The following is a 12,315-nucleotide window of genomic DNA, read 5'->3' as shown; positions in this document are numbered from 1 at the left end:
CATTTCTTTTCCTCCCCATAAACCCTCCCACATACCTCTTCTTTCTCTCTCCCCAATTCACTGCCTCTTTTTTTTTTAAATTAATTGCTGTTTCATGTATTCCAAAGTATGTAAAAGCAAGGTGCTAAAGTCAGTATAATGGTAATTGTATATGTTTTCAAATCTGGCTTTTTCTATCGAATAACCAATTATTGAGTTCTTTTCTAGGAAAAAGTTTTTTTCTCACAGTATTCCTGAGTTTTATGATATATTCTAATAAGTATACAATCATTAATGTGAGAATAATGAATAGTATTTATTATTAAATTATTATCAAATACTACAAAACATAGCAGAAAAGTATTATCTATCCATCCAATTCTGCCTGTAATACACATCCAATAATCTTCAAATCTCAATTATCAGACCGACAAGAACTTGGTACAACTCTGGAGGAAAATGGCCATGCATCTACTGATTTACCCTTTCATGTGTTATATCAAAAGAGAAACAAGTAGAAACTTATATCCTCTGTCTTTTCTCAGGCAAAGCCACTGTAGTCTTTTCTAACTTTTGTTAAATCTGCTTTGTAATCATAGGCCCAGCTATGCTTGTTAAAGTAATAGAGAAATCCACACAGCAATTGCCTCATGTTCAGTCAAACCCTGCAGTTGTCCCATCAAACCCTGCAGGCCACAAAGCTTTGTGTGTATCAGGCATCGGTTGTTGGGTTCAGACAACTCTAGGACTTTTCACAAACACTGGGAATCCCTGAGCTGAGACACTGATGTTCAGGGGAAGTGATAAGTGTTTCAGACTACTCTGTTTATAGGGTTATTTCATCCTCTCTGAAGGTACTTCTGCGTGTCATATGCTTGCTTGTTTCCAGCAAGACAAACACAGACAGGTACACACTGCTTGCTGCTCTCTCTATAGACATAGAACTGTGAGACACTCCTCTAGCACTCTAGCACTCTAGCTCTCCCCACTGACTTTATCCTACCATAACTATGTTCTCTAACAATTATTAACTCTAGAAAACCAGACATCCTGTGAGTGTTGGCATTCTCAGAAAAGTCACATCATTCCTGTATGACTCAGCCTGTCCCTTGGGTCTGGTCAGTCACTAGATGTTTTCCTGTCTCTAATACTTAGCTCACTAGTGGATCTGGCTTGTGACTTCTGCTCTGTGGGCCAGGCCGAGGCTTCAGAAAGAGCTAGTCAATGCTCCAGGCAGGAAAAGGTGGAGCCACAGGCTGCTCTCCTCATGCACCACCCACTTCTGTCAGTTGCCCTTAAGAGGGCCTGGACAACATAGCTCTGGTTTCTATCTGTGAACAGAAGCTGCAGCACTTCAGGTGAGAGCAGAGAAAAGCAAGGTACAGAGGCCCCCTACCTGCTAACTTATTTTCAACAAACTTCCTGACAGTCTGCTCTGGCTACCTGAGACATCTCCTGTTTTGTAGGTTTTATTTGCTGTTTTGCTTGCTTTGTTTTCTTGTTTGTCTGTCTCTTAAATTTTTATGATAATAATAGGATTGCATCTTTGCTCTCCTCCTTTTGCTGCCTCACATTCTCAGACATGCCCTTCCTGATATGTTTTAAATTCCGTCCTCTTTTTTCACTCATTGTGATTACATACATACATGCACATACATATATATTGCTAAATAGAGCTTAGACAGTGTGTATAACATTACTTGTGTTTATCTTTTGGGGCTGACCATAGTATTGGACAACAACTCATTGTCTATGTGTCAGGAACCCAAATAGTGCTGTCTTCCTGCTCATCCTCTGATTGGGAATGACCTCAGCTGCTCCATCCCCTGATCCAAGTTTGGATAATGAGTGGAAAGAATGGAAGAAGAAATTTGCAAAAACCTACAGTCTGGTTGGTAAAATGGGCACAGTCTAGAGGGATCTCAGAAAGAAGCACTCTTGCTCTTGGGAGTCTGTGGGCATAAATATGGCCATAAAGACAAGCCATCACTAAGGACTTGCCTAAAGACACTCATTATGAATCCAAGGTGGACAGCTTTGATGACCCTCTGGGTGAGGAGAATGGCTGACAACAGTGTCATGACACCACATGCTGTGGCTCCTCTGTCTCTACACACCATTTCCTCAGCCTGTGTGTTGTGTTAAGATGAGAAATGCCATCTGTTGTACTCATTTTCAGGATGAAGAAAGATATAGAAGACTAGTGTGGGAGGAGAGTAAGAAGAAAATTGAGGCACACAATGCAGACTATGAGCAGGGCAAGACCAGCTTCTACATGGGCCTGAATCAATTTAGTGACTTGGTGAGTGAGACACTGATTGTTAATTCTGTTTCTTCACTTCCTTTCCTTACAGTTAGCCTCTTGGTTTTAATGTATTATTTGCTTTTTTATGAAGACTCTAGAAGAATTCAGTACAAATTGCTGTGGAAGCTCAATGTGTAGAGGAGAAATGGCTCATGATTGGCCTGAACCTGAGGATTTGGGAAAGAACAGCTACCTGACACCTGGGAGGGATCAGGTATGACAGAGTCACACCCCCACCCTCAACTGCCCACAGAAAGCTGAGAAGGAACTGAAGTGCTTTAGGTGTGAAACAACATGCAGTTCACTGTTTGACTAAGTGTTCAGCTCTTTGGAGTGTGGGGAGAGTTTTTACTGTGTTATGGCTGACAACCTTTTCTTCCTGATTGATGTACTGTATTTTGGCATTGAACATGGTGAATATGAAGGCAATATGTTCCAGGGTGGGTGATGTGACAAAGCCACTGTACTGTAGTCATTCTAATTAATATGATGTGTGATTTTATTCCAGCCAGAGTAACAGTTGTGGCTTGACTGGTAACAATAGCATAGACTAGGGATGAAGCAAGTACTCTGCCATTGCCTTGGGAGTCTTCTGCCTCCTTGTGTGAGAGGAATGACGCTGGAGAGGCTCAAAAGCAGGAAGCAGCCCATCACAGTGTCCAGCATGTACTGTGTGATGTACAACACTGAATTCATGTAAGATCAACACTGTGGTGTGAACTCTGAGGCACATTCATACTGAGAAAATATTGCCAATTTTTAGCTCTGTAGCTACTTAAATGATTCTCACAAGGATCTTTAATTTTCACTTTAATAAGATGAATATATGTCATGATATCTTAAAATTAAAGCTAGATATTAAATGAGTATTCTGCTTCTTTCTGGTTTTGTTTATGTGTACAGACACACAGTTCTGCTTAGAGGTATAACTGCCTGTTGCATGGTGCTCTAAAAGAAAGAGTGCATGGCTCTCTCATTATGAAAGCAGGTTTGTCTCTTGGATTGAGCTTGTTTCAAATATAGGTTTTGAAAACCTATATTTAATATTCTGTGAATCCCAATCATTAATTCCCACGAATTCACAAAGTATCACTGGCAACTGGAAAGTAGTTTAGTACAGAGGTGTCTCCTACCGTCCTTCTACTCTGTTCCTCAGCCATGAATCTCATTTTATATGAACATACCAGTGCTTTGTACTATATACTATGACTACATAGGACCATCTACAGGGTGAGGTTTGTGATCACTGGAGTGTAATCTATGCTCCAGTGACCCTTTCACAACCCAACAGAGCCCAGTCATGCAAAATAGTACACGGCCATCTCTTGCTTCATATTGTTTTAGTACAAACCTCAAAAGTCATCATATTTCCAGAAGTGTTCTAACCTCCTAAGCTTAATCTTTTTCTTAGACCATTAACTTGAATCTTTTTCTTTAGACCATTAATTTTGCCTACCTGCAAAATTAAACAAATAATACCACATTGTAGACTTCCAACAGACAAATGCATGGACTATGAACTTCCATTCCAAAGTGGAATTATGGGGACATAGCAAGGAATGGCTAGTCTAAGACAAGACAATTAAACATAGGGAAAAGGATTATATACTAAATACCACGCCTGACTCAGACAACTGAGTGTCTAAGCTATGATCCCTGTTGGCCATGCAGACTCTCTCTTAGGCTGACTCTTTCCATATGATTAGATTTCTTTGGTGATATCCACTGTTCAGGCCTTACCAGCTACTGTGAACTCCATTGCACGTTAGAGTTCACCTTCCCACTTCAATGAGGGGCCCGTCAGAGCTGGCTTGCAGGTGCTCTGACCTGAGAACAAGTGACCAACCTTAGTGTCTCTCTGAATCCATGACTCACCAAATTTGGACTTTTCATTTTTATAGAATCAGTTTTTCACAAATATACTGCTTGATTTTCAGACACAAGGTAAAGCTTGGCACTTTTGGACTTTAAATCCATCACCTTCTGTGTGCTGATATTAAGGACTCAATTCCCTCAAGTGTAGTTTTCACAGATTGCCGTAAAAGTGCCACAACCAACCCACCCCAATTCTCAACAATGACCCTTGCAAAGGCACATGGATACTTACAAGAAAATAGAATATTTATTTAATGATAAATAGCCAAGTTCTTGTAAGTGCATTAGAATGTAGACTAGAAGTATCCAGTTATGCCTGTCCACTAAGAAGTCCACTGCATCTATATTGGTGATGACTTTCCACACATAACACCCAAAGTATTTTAATTGCTGTAAACATGCTTTCCTGAACAAAACATTGAACAATAACATACATTAAAAGATAAGGATTCAAAGCCTTTGTGTTTTAAATCTCAAATGCATGTTATTTAATAAAATCACTAGAAATTATTAGCAAATTAGAGTTTTTAATTCTTCTTGTAACCAAAACGATGTTAGTGCAATTCTGTACTACATGTTTTTAGGGAGAAGAGTGAGGCAAACATCTCAGGTATAGGTCAGCACAGTAAGGTTTAAAGGTTATTGCAAGACCATATTCTTGATATTATGATATTACATATAGCCAGCTGTGATGGTACCTTCTACACAATGTCCTAATTGACATATCTTAAAGTGGGGATTTAAGAAGCCTGTCCTCCCTCTCTACTTCCATGTCCTCAGTACTTCACATAACCTCCTAATGGATCCAGTTTTCTTCCCTTAGCCCATCTCTTTGTGTCTGCCTCCCATATCAGGTGGCCTCCCTGCCCAGGAACCCACTGGCCTTCCTGGCCTGAGAATCAGTGGCCACATCAAACCTGGACCTAAATGTGTAGAAGGCAACACAAAGCAAAGAACAGAACACCCATTCAACAGTCATAAGACCAGATATCAACACCTAGAGTCACAATCATCCCAAACCCAGATGCCTAGACACCAGCACAAAAACATAGTCATCAACATTAGAATAGAACCCAACAACTCTACTACAGTAGGCACTAAGAAATACAATAAAGCTAAACTACAATATAAAAGTTAAAATAGCTATTATAAATATGTTCAAAGACCTTAAAGAGGATATGAATACATATGGTAGTGATGTCTGTGAAACCACACACATAGACACGCACATGCATGCATGCACACACATATACTCAGTGAAATGAAACAACAAAAATAGTGCAAAAGTAAAAACAGGAAAGTAAAAATAAAATCACAAGGGGAAACCTAAACCAAGATAAAACTGGAAACGAAAAATTTAGGAAGTGAAACAAAAACCTTGGAGGTTAAGACCTAACAACAGAGAACAACACATGGAAGGGAAAATCTCAGACAACAAAGACAAGGTAGAAGAAATGGACACTCAGTCAAAGAAGTTAAATCTAAAAACATCCAGGCAAAACACATCCAGGACATGTGGGTGTACTCGCTGGTTTTGTGTGTCAACTTGACACAGGCTGGAATTCTCACAGAGAAAGGAGCAAACTACGATGAAATGCCTCCTAGAGATCCAGCTGTAAGGCATTTTCTCAATTAGTGATCAAGGGGGAGGGCCCACTGTGGTGATGCCATCCCTGGGCTGTTGGTCCTGGGTTCTATAAGAAAGCAAGCTGAGCAAGCCAAGGTAAAAGAAAAAAATCCAGCAAGCAGCACCAGCCCCCCTCCATGGCCTCTGCATCAACTCCTTCCTCCAAGTTATTGCCCTGTGTGAGTTCCTGTCCTGACTTCCTTTAGTGATAAACAGAAATGTGGAAGTGTAAACTGAATAAACCCTTTCCTCCCCAACTTGCTTAGTGGTCATGATATTTTATGCAGAAATACAAATCCTGACTAAGACAGTAACTATGAAAAACCAAATCTGTGAATAATAGGAAAAGAGCAAGGAGGAGAAACCCAAGCCATAAACACAGAAATTGTTTTCAACAACATCGTGGCAGAAACTGTCCCTAACCTAAAGAGGAAGATGCCTATCAAGGAGCCATAAGCAGGTTAAACACTAAAAGACAGGACCAAAAAGTAAATTCTCCAAAAACACATTCCAGTCAAAACACTAAACATAGAGAATAAAGGAAGATCTTAAAAGACACAAAGGAAAAAGACCAAGTAACATTTGCAGGCTTACCCCTTGGAATAAGTCCTCTCTTTTGAGTCTCAGTGGACACAAAAGCCATTTTGCAATTGAGGTCTGTTTGGATTCTGAAAGTAGCATGTTCCTCACTGGAATGTGTCATTCTAACCTACATATCACATGACCCTTAAAGGTGCTAGTTATTTGTGAAGCCAGGACACAGCAAGGGTTTTCAATAAGCCCAGGCTTTTGTGGATACTCTTCTGACACTTGATTCATGCGATGCAAAATACTTGATTGGACTTCAGGTTTCAGTGGAAAAAAAGCAGACTGGAGTCTATGGCAGGCCCCATAAGTGATTTTCAGGAGAGACCCTTAAGTTTGGAGAAAGGTCCTGAGATCATTTGTAAGCAATTTCTCTCCTCTAAAAAACAACTATGGGCTTGCTATTTGGCCTTAATGGAAACTGAGTATTAGGCAACAAAACACCAAGTTACCATGCAATCTGAGCATCACTTTATGAACTGACATCCATTTGATTCACTAAGTAGAGAAATTAGACATTCATAGATCTAACTTATTTTTCATTGAGCAACTGTGGTATATATGGTCCTGAGGGAACAAACAACTTATGTAAAGAAATGGTGCAAATGCTACAGTTTCTAGATCTGTGACAATGTTTTTCTACCTAAAATATGCATCTCTGGCCTCATGAAATATGCTTTCGAAATGATTGAGTGAGAAAAAGAAGGTCAGGGTACAGCACTGATGGTTCTTCTCACTAAGCAGGAATCACCCAGAAGGCTATATCTAGAGTATTAGAGCCCTTTGCCGGGACAATGCTGAAAGTACTGGTGAAGGGACATCTTCACAATGGCAGAATCTGGACAAGGTATATAGTCATAAATTTTGCTTGGAAGAAAATACCATTTGTGCAACTCTATGCTAATTTGTGGACCACATCCAATGGAATGCATCGAAAAATGTAGGAAGAGAAGGGAATAGAAAATTTGGTGGGAAAGATACTCAGAGAATAGGTACTGTTACTGGAGTAGTCAAAACACACTAAAGGAAAATTATTGCCTTCAGTTCCAACTTAGAGGACCTCTTGTGTGGTTGGACCCTAATATTCAATTTGGGCAGGTCAATTACCTATCTAAGGAACCATCCCTCCAGGAGGCAGGACTACTTCTCTGGACAGCAGATCCTTCTTAAGCCATGCTAAAAGACAGGAAGAGTAATTTTCCCTTTAATGAGATGAGGACTCTGTTTTCCAGAATCCCCTCCCCATGTCACAGTGGCTCACAGAGCTGTAGCTCACAAGTGGCTTTGCATTTCTGATTTACACAAAGAAGTGTGTCTTGTCCTTTTCATTTTTTTTTTTTGCCCGTGTTTCAAGCCTATTGAATCTCAAATAAAAGCATTGGCATGATCTGATGCCACCTAAGGTCTTTGCCTCCACCTTGGAGGTGGACATGGAATCCTATTTTCCCTAATGGAGTACCCACTTTTATTCTTCATATCACCCAGAGGTTCAATGTGTGCAGATCTTGCAGTTCAATTGCAGTCACAAGACTCATTGAAATTGAGACAAGACCATTGTAATTTGATCTTATAGCTTTTATAACTTTGAGGAGTAGGAAGGATAAGTGATTTTTATACATTTTGGGAACTTCATAGTCTCGCAAATATTTTATACCCTAGGTAATCCAGAAGTCTCTAGAGAAGTGCCATGAATCACCCCCCCCATGCTAGGGTGGTCTTGACAGTGATGCATCTGCCTTTGAATTACTAACTCCTCTATAACTAACTCCTCTGCCTTGGTTCTCTAAAACTCATCAGTAAGCCAGCCAGACTTGGGTGCAATCTGGTCTTTAGTCTGTTTATGACCCATCACGTACAACAGACACTCCTTCATTCTCCTCATGACAAGTCACACATCACCCTGCAAACCTCAGACATGGAAGGTGAATTTTAGAGACTCTCCACCTCATCATCTCATCTAATCCTCGTTATTTGCTTTACACATAGTATCATTAGGTCACCAGAACCAGGAGATCATAATTTCTTTTTTTTTTAAGATTTATTTATTTATTATATGTAAGTACACTGTAGCTGTCTTCAGACACTCCAGAAGAGGGCATCAGATCTTGTTACAGATGGTTGTGAGCCATCATGTGGCTGCTGGGATTTGAACTCCGGACCTTCGGAAGAGCAGTCGGGTTCTCTTACCCACTGAGCCATCTCACCAGCCCCCAAAATCATAATTTCTAATGCATTGGAATCTCATGCTTCAAGGCCTACCAGTAACAATGTCTGTATTTAGCAAAATTATCTGCTCACCAAAGGAAAATAATAAAGAAAAGATAGGTGAGCTGCTATGAAACAGAAAATTATTAGTTTATGATTCTCATTAAAATACAGCAGGAGAACTTTTTAAGGACCATGGTGATAGGTATAGGGGTCATTGCCAGAAGTGAGGGAGAGAGAGAATACTCAGCCACACTCAGCTAGTGAGAGCCTTTATAGCCAAGGAGCAGAATGGAGCTTGGTGTTTATAAAATACTAGGGAAATCATAGCTTATTTCCTGTGCACTGCAATGAGTGGCTGCAGATCTAAGAATATACAGGTGGCAGTAATAGGACTAGGTGGGTTTTTAAATGAGGACATAGTGATTGAGTGTGTAATGGAGTAGATCTAAGAGAAGTGTGGGAATGGGTGATCTGATCAAAACACAATGTGTGAAATTCAAAAAGAACTCATAAAATATTTTAAATATAAAATGGGGAAGCATCAGGAGAGAGGGGCATTCTGGACAGCATGGATGGACAGGATGTTGTTGCACACAGGTCAGGATGAACAGGGCTTACCTGAAATATGAAAAGTGACCAGATAGCCAGAGGGAGTTTGTGCTGAGATGAAATGTCAGGACTGGGCTGAAGTGAAATGATACATACTGTTACATGGATAATTTTATAAAAGTCCAGATTTTCTTAAACTTTCTAAATTTTATTTTATTTTTAATTTATTTTTTTACACTCCATATTCAATTCCCTGTCCCCAATCCACCCTCCAACTGCTCCACATCCCACACCTCCTCCCTACCCCGTCTCCAAGTGGATGCCACCATACCACACCCCACCTGACCTCCCTGAACTCCCTGGGGCCTCCAGTCTCTTGAGGGTTAGGTGCATCATCTCTAAATGAACACAGACCCAAAACTCCTCTACTGTATGTGTGTTTGGGGGCCTCATATCAGCTGGTATATGCTGTCTGTTTCGTGGTCCAGTGTTTGAGAGATCACGGGGGTCCAGATTGCTGGTCTTCCTACAGGATTGCCCTTCTCCTCAGCTTTTTTCTGCCTTCCCTAATTCACCAACAGGGGTCAACTGCTTCTGTCCATTGGTTGGGTGCAAATATCTGCATCTAACTTTTTCAGCTTCTTGTTCGGTCTTTCAGAGGGCAGTCATGATAGATCCCTTTTTGTGAGTTCTCCATAGCCTCAGCAATAGTGGAGGCCTTGGGACCTCCTCCCCTTGAGCTAGATCCCACTTTGGGCCTGTCTCTNNACCTTCGTTTCCTCAGGCTCCTCTCCATTTTCATCCCTGTAATTCTTTCAGACAGGAGCAATTATGGGTCAGACGTGTGACTGTGGGATGACAACCCCATCCCTCATTTGATGTCCTGTCTTCCTGCTGGAGGTAGGCTCTATAAGTTCCCTCTCCCTACTGTCTGGCATTTCATCTAAGGTCCCTCCCTTTGAGTCCTGAGAGTCTCTCACCTCCCAGGTCTCTGGTGTATCACAGGGGGTGTGTTGTTAGCACATAGAACAGTTCATTGAGGATTGGGGGGAGAAACATGTGTCACTAACAAAATGTCTCCCAAACTGGATTGATGATGGAAAATACCTTTCCCTGGTAATTTTGAACAGCTCCTCCTTGTAGTCTCCCAGGAAAAACATCCTGGTATTGGCATATGTGTCCACCATGACACAAAATGCCTCATGGTATGAGAAAACCCTAAATTCATTTTATATCTTCTCCTGTTCCACCAACATAGTATTAAATCCCTTGAAACCAGAGGCCTATAGGAACCTGATTCCCCAAATTTGTTTTTTCCAGTCTATTGGGTGGTCTGGACTTTGAAGTGACATCATTGAGTGTCCTCAAAGGGAGAAGGGGACCTTTATAAAAGACTATGGATCTTCACATTGATAGTTCTGCTGTTTTCATTTCATTTCATCAAAGTCAGGATTGGTGTGTGAAAATTTGTTAAACGACATACTAAATGTGAAGCGATAACCCTCACTTTAAGCTATGCCCCCCTTTTCAAAGCATCAAATGAAGATTTCATTGGGTTTTATGGTAGTTTTCTGGTCTTGGCAGTCTACACGAGAGGGGATTTTGGAAGTCCTATATCATTAAAGATTATCTGTCTGTGCCCTATCTGAAATAACATAATTATTTATGAAAATATCTTCAATAATGATGGATACAGTCTGGCTTGAAAAGAAGAAGAAGGAGAAGAAGAAGAAGAAGAAGAAGAAGAAGAAGAAGAAGAAGAAGAAGAAGAAGAAGAAGAAGAAGAAGAAGAAGAAGAAGAANAGAAGAAGAAGAAGAAGAAGAAGAAGAAGAAGAAGAAGAAGAAGAAGAAGAAGAAGAAGAAGAAGAAGAAGAAGAAGAAGAAGAAAAAGAAGAAGAAGAAGAAGAAGAAAAGACTAGATCATCCACATGACAGAAAGTGTCACAAGTCTGCTCCAGTTCCCTCCTTGATTAACTGAGACCTCCTGATTAAAGATAGTAGAGACAGTCTTCCTGTAAGACTAGCATCTCAATTTGTGTGTTGTGACCCCTTTGGGGGTCAAACAACCCTTTCACAGGGGCAGCCTAAGGCCACCAGAAAACACAGATATTTACATTAAGATTCAGAACAGTAGAAATATTACAATTATGAAGTAATGATGAAATATTTTTATGGCTGAAGGGAAGGTCATCACAACATGAGAGACAATGTTAAAGGGTTGCACACAGCCTTAGTAAGATTGAGAACAAGTGCTTAAGACTCTTGTGAAATACAATCATAGCACACTGAACTTGAATATAATTAGTCACCATTCCAGAATATTTTAAGCAAAAACATTTTTTTTCTAAAGTAAAGTCAAAGTTAGGCTGAAGTTCAGCAGACTGATTTGGGAGCCACCACCCTCCACCCCAGCACTAAGGGATAGTTAGGTCCTTCAAGCTACCAACTTTGTGTCAGGTTCCAGTGAGTACAAGCCATGGGCCTAGCACAGGGACATTCAGAGATTCCCTAAACCCTATTCCCGGTCCCTAGGCTAAAAGGCTCTTCCTCTTGGATAGTACCACAAGATGGTATGCTCTGGTCTCAACTGGTTTATGCAGAGAATTGCCTGTGTTTTGCCCCAACCAAAGAAGAAATCAAAGATAAATTAAAATTTTAGAAAAAAAAATGAATTTGGAGGAAGATGAAAACCACTTACAAGCCCTAAGTCACTACAAGGGTTTGGGAGGTGTCCAGGAGCCCTTGCTCTGCACATGAGTCTCTGCCACTGATGCTGTGCTCTGCCTTACACTCCTTCACTGTCTGACAAAGAAGCAACCTCCAGTCAGCCATGTCCTCCAAAAGTTCCCAAATGTGGTTCCCAAACTCAAGTTTTGAGAACGTCGCATGACTGAATACAGAGAAATTTGCTAACTTTAAAACTTTTAAAACTTTTCTGGATGTGAAATGACCAAAACCAATTTCAAAATCATACACATATTGAAACCAAGTTGTTCCTTTCACCCTTACCCATGGCTAACAAAGCAACTTTGCTGTCTTCCTGGGCACCCTAGTCTATGGCAAACCATGAAACTTCACTGTTCTCAGTACTGAAGCCAGCATGATCAGTGTTCAGGGCATCTACAATGAAAATAAGTGCTGCCGAAATAACTCCTCTCAGATTGGGGATGCTGTCTGTGTTGGTTC

The 12,315-nt window shown here is 40.6% G+C and overlaps 1 protein-coding gene across 3 annotated transcripts; it reads left to right on the top strand.

Annotated features, from left to right (window-relative positions):
* Nucleotides 1–1,227: 1,227 nt before the first annotated feature.
* LOC110333738 (protein CTLA-2-beta) lies at nt 1,228–3,162 on the top strand. Of its 3 annotated transcripts, none has more exons than XM_029547456.1 (5): nt 1,296–1,337; nt 1,741–1,870; nt 2,159–2,281; nt 2,376–2,498; nt 2,793–3,162. In XM_029547456.1, the coding sequence occupies exons 2-5, from the start codon at nt 1,784–1,786 to the stop codon at nt 2,799–2,801; spliced, it is 342 nt and encodes a 113-aa protein (XP_029403316.1). In that variant the 5' UTR covers nt 1,296–1,337; nt 1,741–1,783; the 3' UTR covers nt 2,802–3,162. The 3 variants fall into 3 exon arrangements, with proteins under 3 accessions (XP_029403317.1, XP_029403316.1, XP_029403315.1); XM_029547455.1 differs by having other exon boundaries at nt 1,316–1,358; XM_029547457.1 differs by having other exon boundaries at nt 1,228–1,337; nt 1,753–1,870; nt 2,376–3,162.
* Nucleotides 3,163–12,315: the final 9,153 nt, after the last annotated feature.

The sequence above is a fragment of the Mus pahari genome, chromosome 16, assembly GCF_900095145.1.
Source record: "Mus pahari chromosome 16, PAHARI_EIJ_v1.1, whole genome shotgun sequence".
Classification (NCBI taxonomy): Eukaryota; Metazoa; Chordata; class Mammalia; order Rodentia; family Muridae; genus Mus; species Mus pahari.
The sequence above is the reverse complement of the archived record's forward strand: the minus strand, read 5'-3'. Positions and strand labels throughout refer to the sequence as shown.

Bases quoted from the DNA above. Each gene is read 5' to 3' on its own strand.
- LOC110333738 (XM_029547456.1), top strand. From the start codon at position 1,784: ATGACCTCAGCTGCTCCATCCCCTGATCCAAGTTTGGATAATGAGTGG. The intron at 1,871-2,158 runs GTTGGTAAAATG...ACTCATTTTCAG, and splicing joins TTGCAAAAACCTACAGTCTG to GATGAAGAAAGATATAGAAG. The intron at 2,282-2,375 runs GTGAGTGAGACA...TTTTTTATGAAG, and splicing joins TGAATCAATTTAGTGACTTG to ACTCTAGAAGAATTCAGTAC.